Source organism: Anomaloglossus baeobatrachus, chromosome 3 (assembly GCF_048569485.1).
Source record: "Anomaloglossus baeobatrachus isolate aAnoBae1 chromosome 3, aAnoBae1.hap1, whole genome shotgun sequence".
In the NCBI taxonomy this organism is placed as follows: domain Eukaryota; kingdom Metazoa; phylum Chordata; class Amphibia; order Anura; family Aromobatidae; genus Anomaloglossus; species Anomaloglossus baeobatrachus.
The window spans coordinates 273,155,098-273,178,756 of NC_134355.1; the positions used below are offsets into that span (position 1 = coordinate 273,155,098).

Below are 23,659 nucleotides of genomic sequence, written 5' to 3' on the forward strand. Positions count from 1 at the left end.
CACACACTCACCTGCCGTGCGACGTCCCTGTGGCCGGCGACCCGCCTCCTTGTTAAGGGGGCGGGTCGTGCGGCGTCACTGCGACGTCACACGGCAGCCAGCCAATCAGAGCGGAGGGGCGGAGATGAACAGGATGTAAACATCCTGCCCACCTCCTTCCTTCCGCATATCCTACGGAAGCCGCAGTGAGGCCGGTAGGAGACGTTCCTCGCTCCTGCGACTTCACACACAGCGATGTGTGCTGCCGCAGGAGCGAGGAACAACATCGGACCGTCGCGTCAGCGTAATCATGGATTACGCCGACGCTGCACCGATGATACGATTACGACGCTTTTGCGCTCGTTAATCGTATCATCCAGCCTTTACACACTGCGATGTCGCATGCGATGCCGGAAGTGCGTCATTTTCAATTTGACCCCACCGACATCGCACCTGCGATGTCGTAGTGTGCAAAGTGCCCCTAAGAGTGGGGAAAGATTGATGGAAAGAATGTAGAGTGAAAAATGACTACCTGGGTGTCACCACCTTGAACTACCATAGGGTGGCCATTTTGCTATGGAACCCCCTCTCTTTTCTATATACCTTACTATGCATATGTACAGTTCTACTATTTTCAAAAGGAACATTTTACTACTATTACATAGAAGCGACATAGATAGTAGCAAAATTTCACTGAGATTTTATCGATTACATGTACATATCCACAAACATTTTCTCAGTACACAGACTCAAAGAACACTTTATCCAAGCAACTTGAGTCTGCTGAAAGATTCAGGTCAATAACACGGATGCAATCTGGCCACCATGAAAGGTAGGCAATCGCCTATGCCTTTACATTGGGCACCTATTTATCACATTAAAAAATGTACAAAAGTAAGTGCCAGTCACAAAAACAATAAGTTTTTGTCCTGTAGTATAAAACATTCCTAGGGTAAGATATAGCAACATGTTTGTTAAAGTATGGTGGCCAACCCCTTTAAGTGTCACCGCCTGATAATCCAATGAGTAAAAAGCTGTGGAGAAGAAGCGCAATAGGGTTTTACCCCAATAACACACGGGGTAGAGACAGGTAGCAGTAATATTCACCAAGTGAAGTTGTGAAAGTCACAACTACTATGCAGGCATGGAAAGTTTTGATCAAGGCAGCAGCAACCCAGACTGCAGATAACAGAGAACAATAGAGGAAAATAGGGTTTTTTTGAGCCGCGCCAATGATCACTTCACTGAGACTTGATGTGTTCTTATGCCTGATGGTCCTGAGGAAGGGAGCTGAGACTCCAGAAACGCGTAGACCTGTGCAAAATAAAGATCCATTAATCTGAATACCTGAGAAGTGATCATTGGCGCGGCTCAAAAAAACCCTATTTTCCTCTATTGTTCTCTGTCGCCTGATAATCCAGACATTTACCTATAAGAATGTACATTTACAACCCACTTGACAGTAATTCCTTCAATGCTAAAAGATCACCACAAGAGAATGTTATCTACTGACTTTAGTGAAGTATATTGACCAACATGAACATATGTATATAGAAATATCTTTTTTTTCATTTTATATATTTTTTGTGATTAAAGTGATAACATGGTAAAAATATAAATATTATTATTATTATTATTTGGTGCATCTATCGCATACATTCATAATAGAAATTTCTTACAATGCTTTTATAAAATACTTTCTTCCTATAGGACATCATTATTGTTAACGCATGTGCACGTTGAGTTTTTGAAGCAGAAATTAGCAGAAACTATTGAAAACTTCCAGAAAAATGGAAAGCTCTTCAAAAACTTTGCTTCTACTTGAAAAAGATGGCTTGTGTTTAGCAAGTTTAACAAAGCTGTCACCGATATTAGAATGTATTGTGGTAAAGTAAATATTTGTCCATTCATGAAGTTATGTCCATGACCGATCGACAGTCAGGGCCGGACTGGCTGGGCGGGGTACCGCTGAAACCCCGGTGGGCTTTTGCCTCAGTAGCTTCAAGCAACCAGGCCGGTTACATGGCAAAAGTTGAGGGATGCCACCCGCCAGGTGCATTATTGACAAGACATGCACAATAAATTGACCGGTGGCTGTGGCTCATCTTCTCATGTTATAGATTGAGATGTGATTTAACGATACAGTGTGTTGTTAATGCAGCCGACAGCCAGGACAGGGCAATATACCTTTAACTTGGCAGGTCCTTAGGCGTAGTTACGTGGCACACTGTACGTGATATGCTTCCCTCTAACACTATGGAGCAGAGCACTTGTCAGCAGACAGGCACAATTGCTTGATAGAGATGCTGAGGGGGCCATTACAATGACTAGGCCAGTTCTTGTAACACAATGTTGCCTATATCTGTACAGTTTTACTCTTTTTCATCACTATTATTTTTGATATTTAGAGAACTCATATTAAGTTAAATCTAAATACATGGAAAAAACTTTGTCGTAAGCACTAAATGTCAGAAAAAGGAGGGAAGGGTACAATGTAGCGTCTTTGGCAGCATGACCAAAGTCACCGTATAGCGCAAGTCTAAGTAAAAAGCACAGAAAAAACTGAGGCAGTAGTGGACAGAGACAAAAGCGAGCCCCTGTGCAAGAATACTGTATGAGCCCTTTACAGTCATATAATCCATGATAATGGAGGTGGAAATGGCCCTCGTTTCCAGTTGCACCAATGGTATGTCCACCGATGCACTGGGGCCTTTGTAACAATCAGTGCAAAGTACTACACAGTACAAATACTATATGTAATACTTAATCATCGAGGTAAATAAATAAAAAATCTGTTGGAAACAAGTCTGGTCTAGATCTGAGGGAGTTTCCTTAGATAGAAAGTCTTTTAGAGAGATCCCCTCTGTCCAAGACCTGCAAAGTAGAAACTACGGTGTAAAATTAATAATTGGTGCTTGATTTTTTTTTGGAAATATAAAATACTACACTTTTGCTACTAATATTTTAAGGTATTTATTTTGATGACCCCCATTATCACATTATCAAGTATAGTCCTTTCTAAGTTAAAACTTTGACACTAAAAAAACAGCAATATTGTTAAGTTTCTAAATGGGGGTCATATTCTGGGGCCCCCAATGATAGCAAGATCAATCGAAGGCCAATCATCCTCCTTTCTTTCTGTTCCAAGTTTTGGCTATCTGAGGCATTATTTTTCTATTTAATGTAAATGACGCTGTGATGTGCATGATCAGGAGACCCCCTAAGGCTAGCTCTATATGGCAATGTTGGCTGTGGCACTGACTTGTAGGGGCCAAGAGCGATGCATGCCACTAACAAATTGTAGTATTATGCAACTGAATGGGGACAGACCTTGACCCACAAGGTACTGTGACCATGAGAAGCAAGACGCAAAAATGTCCGAACCAATTGGTCATAGTATCTTAGGGGGCACAATGTGACCCAATTTACTTACATTATGCTACAATGTAGAATCACCATATAGCAATCTTTGGCAGTGTGACCTCTCTTGTGGCCAAAGTCACCATATAGCCACAAGCTAAGAAAGAAGCACATGCATCTTGTAACAATCTGGGGGGTCTTAGTGCATGAACCCTCACCATTGACATGTTACATTTCTAAGTGCTAGGTAAATTCATCTAAGTAAATAAACTAATTTGCCCTTCTTAGACCTGTTTGACAGATAGAAAGTGCAAAATCTTTGGCACTACAAAAAGATCATGATTTTACTTGTCATCATAGAGATATATGATACATTTTTTAGAATAGTCATTTATATTGTATAAAAATGTTTTACATTTTGCAAAGTTCAATTTTTTTGTACCAAATTAGTGTAGAGAAGAAAATGTTCTGAAGAAAGACTTCGGCCCCGATTAATCAAGACCAGTGTTTTTCATGCTGGTCTTGCTGAGGTGTCAGAGATGAGTGCGAGGCACCTGATTCTTTAAGAGGAGCATTCCTCATAATTCATCAGATGAGGAGTGAAGAGGGGTGCACCTCTGCCGAAATCTTACGTCAGTCACTGGTGTAAGATTTGTGACTTAAGGTACACCACCGCTTGTCATGAATTTCCCTTGTGGAGGTCGCCACGTCCTGTCATGCCCCTAATCCATCCCAGTTTTGCCCACTTTGTCACCAGAAGTCTTGCTTTTCGCAAGAATTTTGCGACTTTTCAAAACCAGTTTTCAGGAAGAAAAGCTGTGATGAATCGGAGCCTCCATACATAAGCTGTTGACTTTAGTAGTTTACGAGCTTCAGCTCCTCTGGAAAATGGTTGACTATGGAATAGTAGATGATCAGTACGACAAGAACCAGAAAGTACATGTAGTATGAAAATGTAGGCACTCAAGCAGATTTCCCTAAGTTGGGAAAGGGAGAAGTTTCATAGACAACCGGCTAGATGGCGTTACATTACTAGAGGTATATGTAAAAAATTAAAGTTTTAACTCAAATATGTGCAAACGAATACATTTTATGCAAAATAATTAGGAAAATAGAAATTCTTTTCTGTTATACCCGTTAGCACCATCTAAGTGTAGCCCATTGTTTTTTTTTTTATATATCTACAAAAATCTCTTATTAAAATACATTATCTTCAGTATTCTATTTACATTAGTTCTCACTTTACTGCATAATTATTGGAAACCTGGACTGTATTTTTATGAAGTTGAACGTTAAGCTGGCTTCATACCAAACCTTTCATCTTGTAAGACCTTGTAAAAGTTCCCATGCTTCATCTATTAATTTCTTTCTTTACACATTTTTTTGTTCTGTAATAATTTATACTCATCCATTAAATTAGTGTTGCCATGTTAGTGCAGAATTGTGGACATAAAATACATCTTTGCATTTAGGCTGGGTTTAAAAATTCAGATTTTGTGAGGATCTACGTATTTGAATGGAATACAATTGTACAAGTGTTTACAGCAATTTTTTAATAGTATGATAATGATGAGCATGCAGCCTTACCAGGGGCATAATCATAGTAAGTGCAGGGTTGAAAAGGGGAGTTGAAAAGTTCCTTCTGATAACATTAAAAGACTAATATAAAAGATCTGTGATAGTTGAGGGCCCCATTGGAGATTTTGCATTGGAGCCCACAAGATTTAAGTTACATCACTGCTGCTGGCTATTGATGGGCAAACATGCTGGGCACTGTGCTTTACTCCATCAAGCATTAGCATGCTCGGATAATCAAGGTGCTCAACCGAGTATCGCGGGTGCTCTGATATTTTGTGCGTGAAACAATGACCACATTGAACAGGCTCGCTTCACTGCATGATGTGTGCAGGCATCCCATTGCAGAGCCATTCGCAGTCTCTGAATGGTTCTCCTGGGGAATAAAGCAACGTTCTCGGAAGTAGTGTAACCAAAACCACCCTCCAACTCTGTTTATGGTTTTCAGTATGTAGGCGGGGAGCAGAACAGGCCAATCATTGATTTTCCATAATGCTTGTCACTTGCGTCGAGCTTGTCCGAGTGTCTGACCAGCTTAAATCGAGAAACGAGCATTTGAGCATTTTAGTGCTCACCCATCACTATTGTTGACTAATGATGCTCGCCACTGTTCGGTACTCAATCGAACATCTGGGTGCTCAGTACTTGCAGTGCTTGGTCGGGTATCACGGGTGCTCAGATGCTTCGTCCATAAAACAACGACCATAAAGCACAGGCTTGCTTCACTGCATGATGTGTGCAGGCACCCCAGGGATAGCCATTTGCAGATTTTTAATGGCTTTCATTGGGTCTTAAAACCTTTTCAGATGTAGTGTGTCCAAAAAAAAGAAAAAAAAGAAAAAAACCCATCTTCACTCCTCCAGAAATGTTCTTTTATTGAGAGCCAAACAGGCCAATCATTATCTTCCATTATACTCGTTGCTGGAGTTGAGCCCTTCAGAGCATCTGACCTGCTTGACTCTAGTATTGAGCACCCAAGCATTTTTGTGCTCGCTCATCACTAGCTAGCGTGCTCAATACTACTTAATGCTTGGTTGGGCATCGGGGTGCTCAGGTACTCATGATGCTCGGCTGAGTATCGCAAGTGCTCGGATGTGTCATTTGTCAAAAATTGAACAATTGAACACGAAGCACAGACTCTCTTAAGTGAATGATGTGAGCAGGCATCTCAGTGAGAACCAGTCGCCATCTCTGAATGGTTAAAAACGTTTTTGGTTGTAGTGTCTCCAAAAAAGCACAACAAATTCTCTGTTTATGACTGGCTATATGTGGGCAGAAAGCTGAACTGCCCAATCATTGTACTACTCACCCATCACTATTGCTGAAATACACTGCATAAGTCTATGAGTATTTAGTAATGATGAGCGAGCGTGCTCGCCACTGCTCGGTATTCGATAGAGCAGCAGGGTGCTGGGGTACGCTTGGTGCTCGGCTGAGTATTGCGTGTGCATGGATGTGTCATTCGTGAAACATTCAGCACAAAGCCCAGGCTCGCTTCACTGAATTATGCAAGCCGGCACCCCAGTAAGAGCCGGTTGTAGTCTCTGAATGTCTCTCACTGGTGGTACAAACAATGTTTTTGGATGCTGTATGTCCAAAAAAACCCCAAACCTCCCTCCCTCAGAATTGCGCTGTTGTATGTGGCCGGCTGTATGTGGTCAGGGAGCCGAACTGCCCAATAATTGACTTCCATTATACTTGTTACTTTAGTTAAGCCCGTTCAAGCATCTGAGCTGCTTGACCTGAGTAACGAGTACTCGAGCATCATAGTGATCACTCAAAATTATGAGTGCTGAGCACCGAGCATAGTAGTGCTCGCTCATCATTAATATTTAGCATTTCAACACAAATATGATGGTGGTAAACATCTTCAGCCAAAGATAATAACTTTTTGATCAACGTGGGCAGAAACTGGATCCTAATATGAAGGCCAAAATTTTGCCTATTTCAAACATATAAGCAAACATCATTGAAAGCCTTTCGACAAATTAAATTAAATTCTGAAAAAAATATAATGTGAAAGTCTTATAATTGTAATAAATGTACATCTTATAAATATGAAATCATCCGAATATATATATATATATATATATATATATATATATAAAACAGTTTCATTAAAATTAGGTTCCACATTGGAAAAGTGCATGTCCAATTCTATACAAGAAATAATAAGTGGCAAGGTTGATCATTTGTGAAGTCTTATCTATACCTGCAGAATAGTCTACTTCTCTATGTGCCGAGTATTTTGTGGTTGAGCATTGATTTAAAGTAAAAATTGCTGACCAAAGCTTTCTGTCTATGGCCAATGTATTACAAAATTGAAGTTATACCTCAAAGGACATAGACTGTCAGCAATTCCCTAACGTAATACTTTCCAAATTAGTCCCATTGCAAACAAGATGGTGAGCAACTCATGGGTTCTGCATCAGCAGACGGAGCAGGGTAGAAGGGTACAAGCTGCCTGACGTAGGGCCTGTAATATGGGGATGTGCATCTTCAGGGAATATTCCCCACAAGCTTTATACTAAATGCTGTTTTAGAAAAATAAGCACAAAAATATTTTCTCAGTTCAGTCTACCCCAGTCATACAGAACTATCGGTCATTGAGTCCAGCTATCCTGAAGAAGTACGGATGAATATGAATAAGAGCTCTCCTTTTACAGAAGCCCCTTCTAGTCTCTGAATCGGTAGACTTTATTCTATAGGTAGAATTTAGAGCAAAAAGAATAATGTAATCACAGCTCATCTAGAACTATATGTATCCCAAATGATGGATGGTGCCAGGCACATCAGGCCGGATCCTGGTGTAATAGCGATGAACAAGAGAAGTGGAAAAAGCCAGCAACCATCTTGGAAAAACTCTGAAGCTTTATTGTGAGAAATCCATAAAAAACATACAGTGGATAAAAAGTTCAGCATGTAGACAAGGGTCTACGCGTTTCAGGCCTGACATTGAACTGGCTCTTAATCATGACCAATTAAGAATTTAGAGCGTTTATCTAATTCTAGAGTTGTATCTAAATTTTATATCTCCATGGATTTCCAAATTGAATTATATTAAAACAATAATATGACTTTTATAAAGTTATAATAGTTATTATCTTTTAATCTACCACAACATAAAATCACCAAAGTAAAATTTGTAAGGTTTCTGAAAAGTAAAACTGAAGTCTATGTGCATGATTATGAATGTGTTAATACCTGAGTATGGGGTGTGCATCACATTAGTGTGCTAGCAGTTTGTAAAATTGATTATATATGTAACATTAAGGGGAACCTGTCAGTTGATTCATTCAGTCCAAGCCATGGGCAGCATGAATCAGAAAATGGCTGTATGATTGTTTTCTCTGAAAACATATAGTTTGATGATTTGGAAAGTGACTATAGGGAGAGATGAGACTAGTCAGGCGCCTACTGCGTCCGGCTTCTCTCCGCAAAGATTCAGGTGATTGACATGTCTCACCATGTGTACTTAGCAAGGAACCTATAATTAACTGCAGGGCACTTGGAAAAGCCAGCTGGGGGTGGTGCCAGACTAGTCATCTCTCTCCCCATAGTCCTCACCGATGGTCCTAGCTAGTCCTTCAAACTAAATTTACTCTGAAAGGCCATATATACTTGGTTACAATCATGCAACCGGTTCTGACTATTGGTGCCTATAGTTTGGACAGCATAAATCTAATGACAGTTTCCCTTTAATGTCACATATAGAGCCTTCCTAAAGGCTCCGTCACACACAGAGATAAATCTTTGGCAGATCTGTGGTTGCAGTGAAATCATGGACATATTGTTCCATTTGTACACAGCCACAAACCTGGCACTGATTGTCCACAATTTCACTGCAACCACAGATCTGCCGCAGATTTATCTCTGTGTGTAAAGTGGCCTTTAGACCGGTAATTTAACCTACTGATTGTAATTTATGTCACTTTCTCAGTATGTGCACAATGAGTATTTGCAGATTTTTTGGAAAAATGCTGCATTTTTATTACATTTTTTACTTGCGTTTTTGATGCATTTTTACTAGCGCATTTCCCCTCGTTTATTTGAGGGGGTAAAAAATGCTGCAAAAAATTGTCTTGCAGATGTGAAATAAACACTATGAAGGTTCAAATCCGCAAGGAAAAAATAAGAAGCGTGTGCACGAGATCTCATCACTTTGCTGCCATGTAAAACGCTGTATTTTTTTGTGAAATAAAAAACATGGTAAAAACACAACACGTGAACAAGCCTGAAATAGATGGGCACATAATAAACATATGTTTATTAGACTTCAAATATCTATTTGTATACTATATAGAGTTTAATAAACATTATGTACTGAGCCCAATGGAGAAGCATTAGCATTCAAACAGTATTAACTTCTTGCTTTACAGAAACAAGAGAACTATTAAGGTGGGGCTAAACGATTATTATCTCTCATTCATTTATACGTCTGTCCTAGTTTTGCAATTTTTATTATCCATAACCTTATGACAACATTAAAGGGGTATTCCCATCATGTAATTTCAAGCATGTCCACAGGATGCAGATCTCATCAATGGCACTTACATCTTAAGAAAGGGTCCTAACATGTGCAGCCGTCAGTGGAGAGGTGGTCAGCAGTCCCTTTCATTTGTATGGGAAATCCCACAATTTCTCTGCTAAAAGCTGAGTACAGGCATCCTCATCTCGAAATCAATCTGGATCCTATTGGTGGGGCCAGCAATACACTTATGACACATATTAATGAATATGCCATAAGGTGCAATACCTCCCTTCCCCAGTTTTTTTGGCTTTATGTAGCCATTGAATATGCCCAACCCTAACATTCTTGCCCTTCAGGACTTACAATATTGGACTGTAATTGTGCCACACCACTGTACAATATCCACATAAGGGCTATTATTGATGGATGCTAAAAAGGCTAATAAGTTATAAATGTAGCAGATTGGTCTTGTAACACGAATACCTGCATAGTAATATACAAAACGGTAAATATTTTTACATTTTCTTACTTCCTAGAAAGGCTTTGAAAAAATAGTTGTAATACACTTAAAGGGGTTGATTACTTTTACATAGTTACCTAGTTACATAGGTTGAAAAAAAGACCTAGGTCCATCTAGTTCAACCTTACTTTTAGTAATCTTTTTTGTTTTAAAAAATTCCCTGAAAATATCAGCTGTAATACGGAAGGGTATCCTGGCAGCAATTGTCACTTTACCCTTCAGTGAAATCACGGGAGCCCTTTTAACCCTAGTACGCGCAACCATAGAAATTAACCAAAGAAAACAAGTAACCTAGCAGGCCTGCAAAGCCCCAGGTATGCGTTCAAGGGTTAAACTAGATGTAATGCATGGATAGGCTGGGTCCTCCAGATAAAAAGATGTGTTCTCTAGCTGCTCTTACCTTTTACTAATTGATAGTGATGAGTGAGCACTACCATGCTTGGGTGCTCGATGCTCGTAACAAGTAGAGATGGGCAAGCAGTAAAATACTTGGTTTACTCTAGTCAACCAGGCCAGGTGCTCAGATGGACTCAACTCGAGTAACGAGTATGAAAGTCAATGATTTGGCAGTTCTGCTATCTGCCCATATACAGCCAGCCATAAACATAGCATTTCCATCGGAGGATGGGTGGGAAGGGTTTCTTTTTCTTCTGACACACTACATCTGAAAATGTTTCAACCCCGGTGGGTGACATTCAGAGACTGAAAGTGGCTCTCACTAGGGTGCCAGCTCCCATCATTCAGTGAAGGGAGCCTGTGCTTTGTGATCGTTGTTTCACGTATGACACATCCGAACACATGCAATACGTGGCTGAGCACTGAGTTAAGGAGCACCGCAATGCTCGATCAAGTACCGAACAGTGGCGAGCACGCTCGCTCAACAGTAGTAATGAGCAGGTGGATGCTCAGATGGGCATGACTCGAGTATTTCCCGTAATTATGCTTGAATTCCCCATTGACTTCCATTATACTCGGGTACTTGAGTCGCACCCAACCGAGTATCAACTGCTCGTTACGAGTACCGAGCATCCTCAAGTTAGTACTCGCTCATCACTACAAATTGATTATGATTCTTCATTGAAGACCAACATAGTTTAGAAATGCAAGTGGAAAAAAGAGTTTTCTAAACTAGATAACCCTGAGGCTATGTGCGCACGTTGCGTACAGTCACTGCAGATATTTCTGCAGCGATCTGAAGAGCACATGTGCGCTTTAAATCGCTGCAGAAATGTCCGTAGTGAAAGCCGATTCCATGCGCTCTGCCTGCAGCTCCTCCCATAGACAGAGCAGGAGCTGCCGGCAAAGCGCAGGAAAGAAGTGACATGTCACTTCTTAGAACGCAGCGCTTCGGCAGTAGCCAAAGCGCTGCGCTCTAAAACGCCACATGCGCACGGCCCCTGCACAATCTCCATAGACTGTGCAGGGGACGCAGGACGCATGCAGTTACGCTGTGCTACAAAGCGCAGTGTAACTGCATGTATTTACGCAATGTGCGCACATAGCCTTAGGCTACATGCGCATGCTGCATCTTTTTGTGTTCACAAACTGCAGCCAAAACTGCAACCAAAACTGCAGGCAAAATGCAGCCAAAACTGCACCTTGTCAGAGAGAGCCTGGAAATGTCACAAAAAATGCTTGTAATTATAGATGCGTTTTTGCGGCGTTTTCGTTGCGTTTTTGGTGCGTTTTTCACAACCTGCGTTTTTGCTGCATTTTTGTGACAAATGTTGACAAAAACACAGGCAGAATGAACATGCTGCATTTTTTTTGTCACAAACCTTTGACAAATAAAACGCTGACAAACAAACTGCAATGTGCGCATAGAAAATCTGACTTCTCATACACTTTGCTGGGAAGTCTAATGTAAGAAAGTTCTGACAAATAAACTGCAGCCAAAAACGCACCAAAAACGCAGCAAAAAACGCAGCAAAAAAAGGAGTGTGCGCATGTAGCCTTAAAGCCCAGAATGCTTGTGAAAGCTCAGCACAAAACAAAGAGAACTTTGCATAAAGAAACTAGGCACAATACCTACAAGTTCCACAGGTGTCCTTAAAAGTGGCAGTTGTTATTAAAAAAAATGATTCAAAGGGGTTCTCTGGTGACCCTCATCCCTGCATTGGGAGCTGATGACATTACATTGACAGATGGGTACCAGAGAGCGTATACTAATAGTATGTGTAAGACATGCATCCTAATCTAATGAAGAGGTGCACAATACTGGTCGGCTGAGGGCATATAACAGTAGGAACCTGTCGAAGCAGCTTCGAAGACTATTCTGGCCTCCTGATGTGAAGGTGAGAGGGGCTGGAGAATACCTTTAATGCTCATCATATGCAAATTAGGTCTACCAGGTTAGGAAGATGGAGATCCCGTAAAATCACTCAAGTAGTGGTGATGGTTTGGCCAATAAAAGGATTCTGACAGGTTCCCTTTAAATATCATCCATCCAGCAGGTTTCAGTCATGATTCAAAAGCTTTTACCAATGTTTACAGCTGTATGTTACGTGACTGTCATTCCAACCTACTGTATCTATCTATTTCATATTTGGGACTGTTATTGACATATTACATTAGTTTCAGTTTTAGTATAGATAAGTCAGAGCACGTTGGAAGGTATATTATTGCTATCACATTAGAGAAAAAATAGTTTGGAAAGGTAAAATAATTGGTAATATAATTTTATTATTACCCTTTTTAGTAACCAAAGTATTTATGGCAATATACGCTAGGAGCCATGAATGATCACTTATGGCTGTACGCTTAATTCTAAGGCTAGCCATACACACAAGTTCTGACGACAGCCATCATACCCCACACATAAAAATCGACATTTTTGACACGTTAAAACAGGTAGAAAGGGAAAAAAAGCTATGACAGGCACCGGTGTGATTGGATTATCTGCTTGGTGGATCCTGCCGATTTCGACTGACATGAAGCTAATCTGTGCGAGCAGCCTACGAACTGCTACTGAACCACATTACTAATTACTACAGATCATCTTGTGTGTTAGGAAAATAGAATAAAGAATAGAAACTACATGAAGGTTCACTTTCAACTGAATCTAGCATTTCCTTCTATTTTTTATTATTTTTTTTGTGTAGAAAAAGCAAATCACACAGCCCTTCAATAATGCTTTCCCAGCAAACCATATACATATTTGTTCCATACTATGAGTCAAATGAAAAGGTGACAAATGACCTACTGAACTACGTAAGTGTTGAATATATGTCTGCACATCTACAGTATGTAATAATATGTTTTCTTACAAATTATCTAAAAATAAATAGCATATTATGAAACTCATTCTTACAATTTACCAATTCACTTAAAAGACAATAAAAATATTGTTTTTTTTTAAATATTACTGTACTAATTTTCAATAATACACAATTGGTAGAGAAGGATAATTACTTCACAAGTAAATATGGCCGATGCACCAATTTGTATAGGGGGTGTCACGACTTTACAACGATAGAAGATGTCAGGGAAAGAAAGATTGGGTTTTTGGATTTCAATAAAGAGGATATATAGGTTGACAGTTGTGTGTGACAATGGCTTACTCCTCTCTACCCATTGAGAACACATGTCCAACATAGACAGCAATCGAAATTGTATAGTCGCCTTAAAATCCTCATGGTACAAGACTGCTTTGAGTTATCACCGAAGAATTTCACACAACTATCTCCCTCACTTTTCTATGGATGGCAAATATTTAAAATGGTTGACCGGGACAGAATAGTTGTAGAATAGGTGACATTGACACCCAGCACTTTTACTGATCAGCTGAAATCTACTTTGGCAGTTGCCAGATGTAAACAATGTACCGTATTTTTCGCTTTATAAGACGCACTTGATTATAAGATGCACCCCCAAATTTGGTGAAGGGAAAGAGAATTTTTTTTTTTTATAAATGGGGTCCATCTTATAATGCCAGTGTTTGTCTAACAAATCATATAGGGTATATGTCCCTCATACCCCCCCATCCTAAAATTAGCCCCCTTAATCTGGATATGGCCCCCTTATATTGAATATAGCCCCCTTGTGCTAGCACACGCCCCCTATTGCTGGCACACATCCCCTATGGCTGGCACACGTCCCCTATGGCTGGCACACGGCCCCCCTGTGGCTGGCACCCGGCCCCCATTGCTGCTCATGGCCCCCTGTGGCTGGCACCCGGCCCCCATTGCTGACCATGGCCCCCTGTGGCTAGCACCCGGCCCCTATTGCTGCCCATGGCCTCCTGTGGCTGGCACACAGCCCCTATTGCTGCCCATGGCCCCCTGTGGCTGGCACACGGCCCCTATTGCTGCCCATGGCCCCCTGTGGCTGACGCACGGATCCTATTGCTGCCCATGGCCCCCTGTGGCTGGCACCCGGCCCCTATTGCTGCCCATGGCTCCCTGTGGCTTGCATATGGCCCCTATTGCTGCCCATGGCCCCCTGTGGCTTGCACACGACCCCTATTGCTGCCCATGACCCCCTGTGGATGGCACACATCACCCTGTGTTTGATATGGCCCCCATGCTGCTGCTTATAGTAAAATAAACTCTTTCCTTACCTTCTCCTGTGCTGTCCTCCCTCGTGTCTCCCTCCGTGCTGCTGATCTCCTGCACTTCATGGTTCTCGGTGCCGGTCATGTGATCGGCACAGCAGAGTGACATCTCTGCGTGCATGATCACGGCAGCAGGGAGACACGGGGAGACACGCTGGAGGAGGTAAGTAAAGAGTTTTTTATTTTACTATGGGCAGCAGCATGGGGGCCATATCTAACATGGGGGGGGCATGTGCCATCAAAGGGGAGCACAGGCACATATAATATGCACCGCTCCCCCAGCCCGTCACCGCGGTGCGGTTTCAGCACCACGGTGATGGACAGCGGCAGTGTATATTATATGAGCGAGAGCAGGAGATCTTCTGCTGCAGCCTTCACCAGCTCACCAGCCTCTACCAGCCTCCCTCAGCCTCTAGCACCCCTCCAGAGCTGCCTCCACTTCCCCTGGACCCTGCAGTATATAATCCGTATATTCGGATTATAAGACGCACCCCCTACTCTCCCCGAAAATTTGGTGGAACAAAAGTGTATCTTATAAAGCGAAAAATACGGTATGTTGTGGAAATCAGAATCTCTGTACATTGTTCACTGGCTGCTGCCAGTTGTTGTGCCTCATCTCCTACTCTATGGGGTACTTTACACGCTGCGACATTGCTGCCGATATATCGTCGGGGTCATGTCGTTATTGACGCACAACCGGCGCCGGTAGCGACATCGCAGCGTGACACAAATGAGCGACGATCAACGAGCGCGAAAACGTGCAAAACCGTTGCTCGTTGACACGTCGTTCATTGACACAATATCATTGCTGCCATAGGTACGATGTTGTTTGTCGTTCCTGCGGCAGCACACATCGCTATGTGTGACGCCGTTGGAACGACAAACATCTTCTTACCTGCGTCCACCGGCAATGAGGAAGGAAGGAGGTGGGCGGCATCTTCCGGCCGCTCATCTCCTCCCCTCCTTTTCTATTGGGCGGCGGTTCAGTGACGCTGCTGTGACGTCGCTGTGACGCTGAACGAACCGCCCTCTTAGAAAGGAGGCGGTTCGCTGGTCACAGCGATGTCGCAGAGCAGGTATGTGCAAGTGACGCTGCCGTAGCGATAATGTTCGCTACAGCAGCGATCACCACATATTGGCCGTGCGACGGGGGCGGGTGCTATCGCGCTCGACATCGCTAGCAATTGCTAGCGATGTCGCAGCGTGTGAAGCCTGCCTATGGATAATGCAGATCATCAATTGTTTAGTCCAGAGCAACCACTTGTCTGTTAGAAAAGTTATGGTAACAGAGAATGTTGGAGCTGTATTTTGTATTCTGATAACTCCAAAATACAGCACAATGCTATGAATTTCATGGAGATTTCACAAAAGTAACAATGGTGTATTTATTAATCTCATACTCCAATAAATCAACATAAAAGGACCCTAAATACAGTTGTTGGTGACATGTTCCATACTTATCAAACAGCTGGGACTATATTTTCTTTTAAATGAGGCTGATTTTGCACATCTGTGTTTTGCAGTCCATACCTGGTGAATGGACTGGCCACAGGTATTTCGGCAGCCTCCCATATTCCTATACGGCTGCTGTGAAACACAGATGTGTGAATTCGGCCTTAGGAAGGTGTCAGAGAAATGATAAAATCCATAAAAATATCTCTTTGGTCTCTGGATAGGGAACATATCCATCCACATATGGGATTAATTAAAACTGAGGACGGAAAGAGAGAGCTAACACAACAGCTGGTCCCTGTTCAGCTAGGACCCGCTGGTGCGGACATGTAACTGCATTGATTATCTGCTGGGAAACAGACTCAAGGTCTTGGGGTCTGTACATACAGGGCTTGGGAGGCGTCACATGTCTCACCTCTGAAGTCAGCTCTGCTGAATTTCAAACCATTGTCCCAGACTTTTTGGGGATGGTACTCAATGATGAATATTGAGGTTTGTATCTATCCAATTTTTATGTGAGATACATTTTCAGCTTCGCAATACCGAAGGGAAGAACGTGCATACTTTAAATAATTGGGTGATCAATGCATCAGAACCAAATGAATATCAGTTAGATGGATGATACTGTCCATGCCATGTTTCATCTATCTATGTCAGAATAAGAAACATGACAATATCTTCCGCCTGGGACCTCCAGGGACAAAGATATCCTGAAAGCTGGAGATCTCATAATTTTCAAGAGACTGAAGCCACATCCCATGAACAGCCCTGTTATGAGTCACCAGAGGGGAGGTATGTAGGAGTGACTGTTCTCTAGTAAATACAGAAATTTTAATTGACACCTTGTTCAATGCCAGGGTATATACTGCTTTGGATGATTGTTTCTTGTTTCATTGTTCTTCCTTCAATAAATCTGAGCTAATTCCGAGACACACGTTTAGTACTTTTTTCTTGTTTATCCTATTTATTTTATGTATATATATATATATATATACATATATATATATATATATATATATATATATATATATATATATATACTGTATTATTTTGTCTCCTTTGTAACATCTTTTGTATAATTTTATAAACACTGCCTTGCTTTTCAGATTGAATATATAAACTTTAATAGAGTCTTTCCTCTTGCTTCATAAAATTGTCAATTGTGCAATTGTCCTACATACGTTATTGGTGGTAGCTAGTAGTTTTCCTTGGGTTATTGTGGAGCTTGGCAGTGACTATACCAAGGTATATATATATATATATTCCATGCATTGGAATCAGTTGTATGTGTACAATACGGTCACTGTGTGTTCCCCAATAATCACCCTAGTAGTGAAAGCAGCCGTCACTTCCATCAATCATAGGTAGATTGTGTATTCTCCTGATGATTGAAGGCAGAGGAGTGCTGTTCGTAACCAATTGGTAGCAGTGGTAGAATATCTACATGATCTCCCAGTCTGTCTCCATAACATTTGGTGGCAGCGGTGGGATATCTGCGTGATCTCCCTGTCTGTCTCCTTGGTAGAAGGGCATTTTCAAGGCTTGTTTATTGGGGACAGACTGGCAAAACTACAAACAATTAAATAGATTTTGTTTTACAAATGTAAACTGAATGAACGACAGATCAGACCTGGCATGTTTCACAACAATGTGTATTATTAAAGACATAAGTTGTAGACTTCATTTAACTTAATGACAAAAGAAAAAACTCATCCCTGCTACTTTATGAACACATTTCCCTTATTGAGTTTGGCTGGTTGACCTTTTTAGCATTACAAGTTGAAGGACAGTATTAGTAAAATGTAGTATTTGTTTGAAATGTACAGTAGCTGCAATATGGTGATGACTTTCAAGGTTTATGCCGCTTAGGGACTGTGTGATACCCTATTACAAGGACAACTGTACTTAAAGTACCGCTTTAATTTTTATTTTTACAAATCAAGAGTACACATGAAAATAAGCAACCTCTTAATATATCTTTTCAGACAAATTTGCTTCCTTCTCTGCCAGAATTGATTAGTCATTATAAATATTCTCAATTCTCCTAGCTTGAGGCCTTCTGAATTTGGACTGTGCTAGTGTCTGGTAAGGTACAGATCCTCCTTTTTTTCTTCCTTTTCTCTCGCTCCCGTTAAGTCTCCTCTTGTTTTTTATGTCATTTACCAGTCTGAAAAACTGTTCTTCATTCTCTGTTCTTCATTCTGTTCCGTATCATGTAAAAATGTGGAAGACCTTAAAAACCGCTATGTGAATCCTTACGGTATGCTATTGAGACTTTTCATGTTTTGTCATAAGATATTATATTGCTTTGCTTCAATATGCTGTTGCCATGTGCATGATTTTTCTATATGCTGATTTTGCCTTTTTTATATAAAATTCTTAATTCTGAGGTAAAATCTTTATTCAGTGAAAACTTTCCCATTATTATTATTACAGAAATAGGAAATGTCAATTGCTACTGATGAAATTCTATGATGATGGAATGAGGGAGGAGCTAGAGATAGAGGGAGAAGCTAGAGGCAGAGGTAGGAGCTAGAGGCAGCGGTAGGAGCTAGAGACAAAGGGAGAAGCTAGAGGTAGAGGTAGAAGCTAGAAGCAGGGGGAGGAGCTGGAGGCAGAGGGAAGAGCTAGAGGCAGAGGTTGGAGCTAGAGGCAGAGAGAGAAGCTGGAGACACAGAGAAGAGACAGAGGGAGAAGCTAGAAGGAAGAGCTAGAGGCAGAGGAAGAGGCTAGAGGCAGAGGGAGGAGCTAGAGGCAGAGGGAGAAGCTAGAGGCACAGGTAGGAGCTAGAGGCAGAGGAAGGCGCTGTAGGCATAGAGAGGAGAAAGTGGGAGAAGCTAGAGGCAGATGGAGAAGCTAGAGGCATAGGTAGGAGCTAGAGGCAGGAGCTAAAGGCAGAGAGACGAGACAGAGGGAAAAGGTAGAGGCTATGGAGAAGCTAGAGGCAGAAGGATCAGCTAGAGGCAAAGTTAGCTAGAGGAAGAGCTACACCGCCTCAACATCAGTAACAACTGCCATCTACTATCTTAGTAATGGGAAAGAATTGAATTGAATACAGATTTTCCCTGAGACTTAAGAATTTTGCCTGTAGACTGTGAGACCTTGTGGGCAGGGTCCTCTCTCTTCCTGTACCGGTCTGTGTCTTGTACTGTTCATGATTATTGTTCATGTTTTTACTATAAATGGTGCTATAATAATAAATAATAATAATAATAATAATAATAGCTGACTAATTCTGGCAGAGAAAGAAGCAAATTTGTCAGATAGGATATACAACAAAGTTGCTTATTTTCATGTGAATTATTGATGGATGAAATAAAAATGAAAATAGCGGTTACACTTTAAATGTATGATGGAGAATTATCTACTTCACGACTGTGAAGTTCAGGACTTATCTTGTTTGCAACGTTTCACCTCAATCAGACACTTCATTTCATTGTTGCTTAACTATAGATACATACAGTCAATGTCATCGCTGTGATTGAATATACTTACAGTGCTAGCAATATTGGTAAAGAAGCCCTAGTGTTTGACTTTATAGTGACCATCCATGCAGAAAATGTTGAAGTTTGACCAAAGGCATTAGTGAATTAGGTGGATAATACAATGACTGAAACATAACAAGTTCAAATTTAAGGCCTTTATCTGTAAATGAGCGCTCTATTAGAAATCATCTATATACCATATTTACAGATGCTATAATATATATATATATATTTTCTCTTAAAAGTAACATTTTTCTGTTCACAGTGCCAATATCTGTACAGGTAGCATTTCACAACTCGTCAGTATTTTGGCATGGGGATCAGTAGCTCTGTATATACAGAAAATAGAGCAGATACAGAAAATAGAGCAGATGCAAAAAAAAAAAAAAAAAAAAAAAAAATAATAATAATAAAATACATCTGCTGTAATGACATTTATAAACCCTTTGTGATAAAGTGGCCATGAGTTGTAAAAGCCAAACAAGTCCAGACCACAGTTTATTCCAACTCTCGTTTCACGGAGTGGTGCTTGCTAAATCCAAAGTGGTGTGAAAACATTCAAAAGTGTCTGTACATTTGTAGGGAAGTGTGGGTAGTGCTTCATTTATACCTTTTGTTCTGAGCTAGACAATATAAAAAGTAGAAATAAAGAGCATATCTTGCTTGCGATACTTTACATATTCGTATAAAGTTGTCTTGTCACATAGATCTCTTCTGAGTACAGTTGATGCTGGTGTTTTTTTCCCCATTCTGCTGTGGTTTTGTTCATTATTTTGTATTTGCTCGTGAACAATGTTGGATGTCACTCAAGAGGTTGGGGGTAGTTTTCATGAAACGCAGTAGAAAAGTGCTATGTTTCGCTACATTAGTCTGCATATGGCATTCTCTAGTTGGAAGGTTCATTCAGGAGAAACCGCCTATCCCTGTGTCCTCGTGTCTAATCAGACAGATTGATCACAGGAGAATAAGGGTGCTGGTGTTGCCCAGGCTGAAATGAATGAGATGCTCGAAAGGCTGATATAACATGATACCAGACAGTGAGTAACCACTGTTACCCAGATTACTATACTCTGCTTCCTTCTGACCTCTCTTAGACCTGTTGTAAAAAGCAACAACAGCCCACCTGAGGTTGATAAGAATCCCTCTTCATTGAAAGCAGCTAAGGAAAAGGCAACAAAGACAATAGAAGATCTGGTCACTAGGGAGCTCCACCTTCACTGATATTTTGGTTGCCTTTGTCTTCAGTTACTGGCCCCGATCGATCTTTGCTCTTGCTGCGTTGCTTATGTGTAAGCGCTCTCCACTTAGACTTGTTCTTCCTGAGGTGACTTAACATATTTACAGATAGAGGAGTGTCTCCTGTAAATTTTGCCCACTCCATAAACAGTGGCTCTGCAATGTAGTTTATAAAGCCTAAGGACAAAAGAAAGAAAAAAAGAATATTAAGAAATGCAAATGAGGAGCTGACCTGGAAAGACAACAAATGTAGCTTTAGTTTAATATTTTCCAGTTAAGGATGAAATTGGGTGGCTGCAAAAACATTATCAGCAAAACCCCAGAGAGTTTATTTTACCCTTTTGGTGATATCTTTTTATTAGTTGACTAAAGGCTCCCGTACATGTAAGAGTAAATTATACCCATACTGGTGGGTTTGGCCAACAGTCTAATGTGTATATGGGCTCCCAACTCTCTTTCCGACAGGTGATGTACAGATAAGTGTCCAGAATGTCCGAATTTGGACTGCCCAGCCTTTTCTTTGCTGAGATTAGCTGCCACCAGAATAATCTGGCAGCGGCTTTCTCATAGAGAACACAGGAGCATTTGGCAGAATTTTCTTCTCCATCATCTCCTGACATTGTGCTCGGATTCTCCTTCCCAAGGGTATCGGTAAGCTGACACTTGGAGTTTGATTGGGGTATCATTGCCATAGTCGATCCCATTCTCTCGCATGACATAATCAACACTTGTGTGACCCTGGCATTAATGTGACAATTGCAAGTGTTTTGTTTAAGGCTTGTGCCACACTTACGTGACAAAACTTAACGTTTTTGTCACGTACGTGTTAAAGGGGTGGTTTGCTTCCCGTGTGCCGTGTTTATGGCACGTACGTATTCTCCATGTGTTATACGTAATAATGCGGCCAAAGCCACGCCCCGCTGACGCTGCGTCTGGCCCCCAGTGAAGGAGAAGCGTTGTTCAAATTCACTGGGGGTCGGATGCAGGGGACAGCCGCGGCAGAGACTGCAGGTCTGGTGGAGGTATGTGTTTTTATTATTTTTACACTGACACATGTCTTTCTCCGGCACGTGTCACACGGGCCCGCATCCACACTACATCTGTGTGGTACGGGTGTGGGCCGTGTAACACCCGTGCTGCTGGAGCAACACGGACATGTCAGCGTTTTTAAAAAACGGACACACGTTAGTAGGGAACGGACACTCGTTCCGTTCCTGAATGCTTACGTGCGTCCAAAACAATAATAATATATAGGACCACGTGGGCCCATGTCTCCGGTACGTGAAAAAAAAGGCACACACGTACTGGAGGCACGTGAGTGTGGCAGAGGCCTAAGACAAACCAGGATTAACCTTTTAAGAGCCAGGCCATTTTTCATTCTTGCACTTTTGTTTTATCCTTCCCCTTTTCCAAGAACCTTTTCTATCAACAAAACTGTATAAGGCTCTGTGCGCACTAGGCCGTTTTGCCCGCGGATTTGCTGCGGAAATTTCTTGAGAAATGTCTGCAATCTTTGTGCAGACATTTCCCAGCAAATCCTATGAGAAAAAAAAATAGCTGTGCGCACACTGCGGATTTTTCTCAAGAAATTTCCTTGAGAAGATTTTCTCAAGAAACTTTCTTGAGAAAATGAGCATGTCCATTATTTTCCGCAGGTACCTGCGGAATACCCCCGGAATTTCACTCCATTCACTGTAATGTAATCGCGAAATTCCGGGGGTATACCGCAGGTAGCAAATGATGTGCGGTATACCCCCGGTATAGCCGCGATTTACCTGCGGTAATGCTCATCGCTGCCTGCGGTTTTGCAGGAAGCGATGTCATTATGCCAGGAAGAGGAAGCGGAGCAGAGTAAACACAGACGTCACACTCCCTGGACGCCGCACAGAAGCGCTTCCGTGCAACCTCCAGGTGCCCGTGCAGTCTGTGTCCCGCTCCAGCCTCGCGGCTGCCTGCACTGCAGGGTGTCAGTGTCTGCCCGCAGTGTCCGCAGCTTGTCACCCTGCAGTGTCAGTGTGTGCCCGCAGTATCGGCAGCTTGTCACGCTGCAGCGCAGGCAGACACTGACACAGGCAGACACTGACACTGCACTGCAGGGTGTCAGTGTCTGCCCGCAGTATCAGCAGCTTGTCACGCGGCAGCGCAGGCAGACACTGACACCCTGCAGTGCTGGCAGCCGCGGGGATGATGATCGCTGCTGTCAGGAGGTGAGATCATTACCTGCTGTGACGATCTCCTGCCTCCTGACGTCACCGCTGTCACTGCTGTCTATGCCCGTCTCGCGGGCGGCCCGAGACTGTCACTAGCGGTGACGTCACGGGATCTCGCGATACGTCTGACAATGCGGCGGGCATAGAAGTCAGTGACAGCTCTGACGTCAGCAGTACAGGAGATCATCACAGCAGGTAATGATCTCATCTATGCTCCTGATGGCAGCGCTCTGCATCCCATGCAGTGACCTGGGCTATTGATGTTAGCTCAGGTCACTGCATTGCTCTCCCAGCCAATGGGGAACATTCTGTTCTTCATTGACTGAGACAGCGACTATGGTATGGATCGCCGTGCACCCCCCCCTCCTTATTGGATTACGCCGGACGTGGAATTGATTGTTCTTTTCAATAAATTGGTTAAAGAGGGAATGTATTGGGGAGTGTTTTTTCAAATAAAACTTTTTTTGTTGTCTATTTTTTATTTCTTACTGACTGGGTTGGTGATATCGGGTATCTGATAGACGCCTGACCTCACAAACCCCAGGGCTTGATGCCAGGTGACATTACACATCTGGCATCAACCCCATATATTACCTCGTTTGCCAACGCACCAGGGCAACGGGATGAGTTGGGGCGAAGCGTCAGAATTGGCACGTCTAATGGATGCGCCACTTCTGGGGCGGCTGCGGCCTGTTATTTTTAGGTTTGGGAGTGTCCAATAACAGTGGACCTCCCTAGTCTGAGAATACCAGACCACAGCTGTCCGCTTTACCTTGGCTGGTGATCCAATTTGGGGGGGACCCCATGTTTTTTGTTTTA

General features: G+C 42.1%; 1 protein-coding gene across 2 annotated transcripts in view; it reads right to left on the reverse strand.

Annotated features, from left to right (window-relative positions):
- Positions 1 to 19,534: 19,534 nt before the first annotated feature.
- Positions 19,535 to 23,659, reverse strand: part of PDE7B (phosphodiesterase 7B) — a 532,107-nt gene continuing 527,982 nt past the window's right edge. For both annotated transcript variants that reach the window (XM_075339855.1, XM_075339854.1), the window contains one exon: positions 19,535 to 20,807. In XM_075339855.1, the coding sequence (XP_075195970.1) occupies positions 20,593 to 20,807 (215 nt within the window). In that variant the 3' untranslated portion in view covers positions 19,535 to 20,592. The remainder of the gene's footprint in view (positions 20,808 to 23,659) is intronic.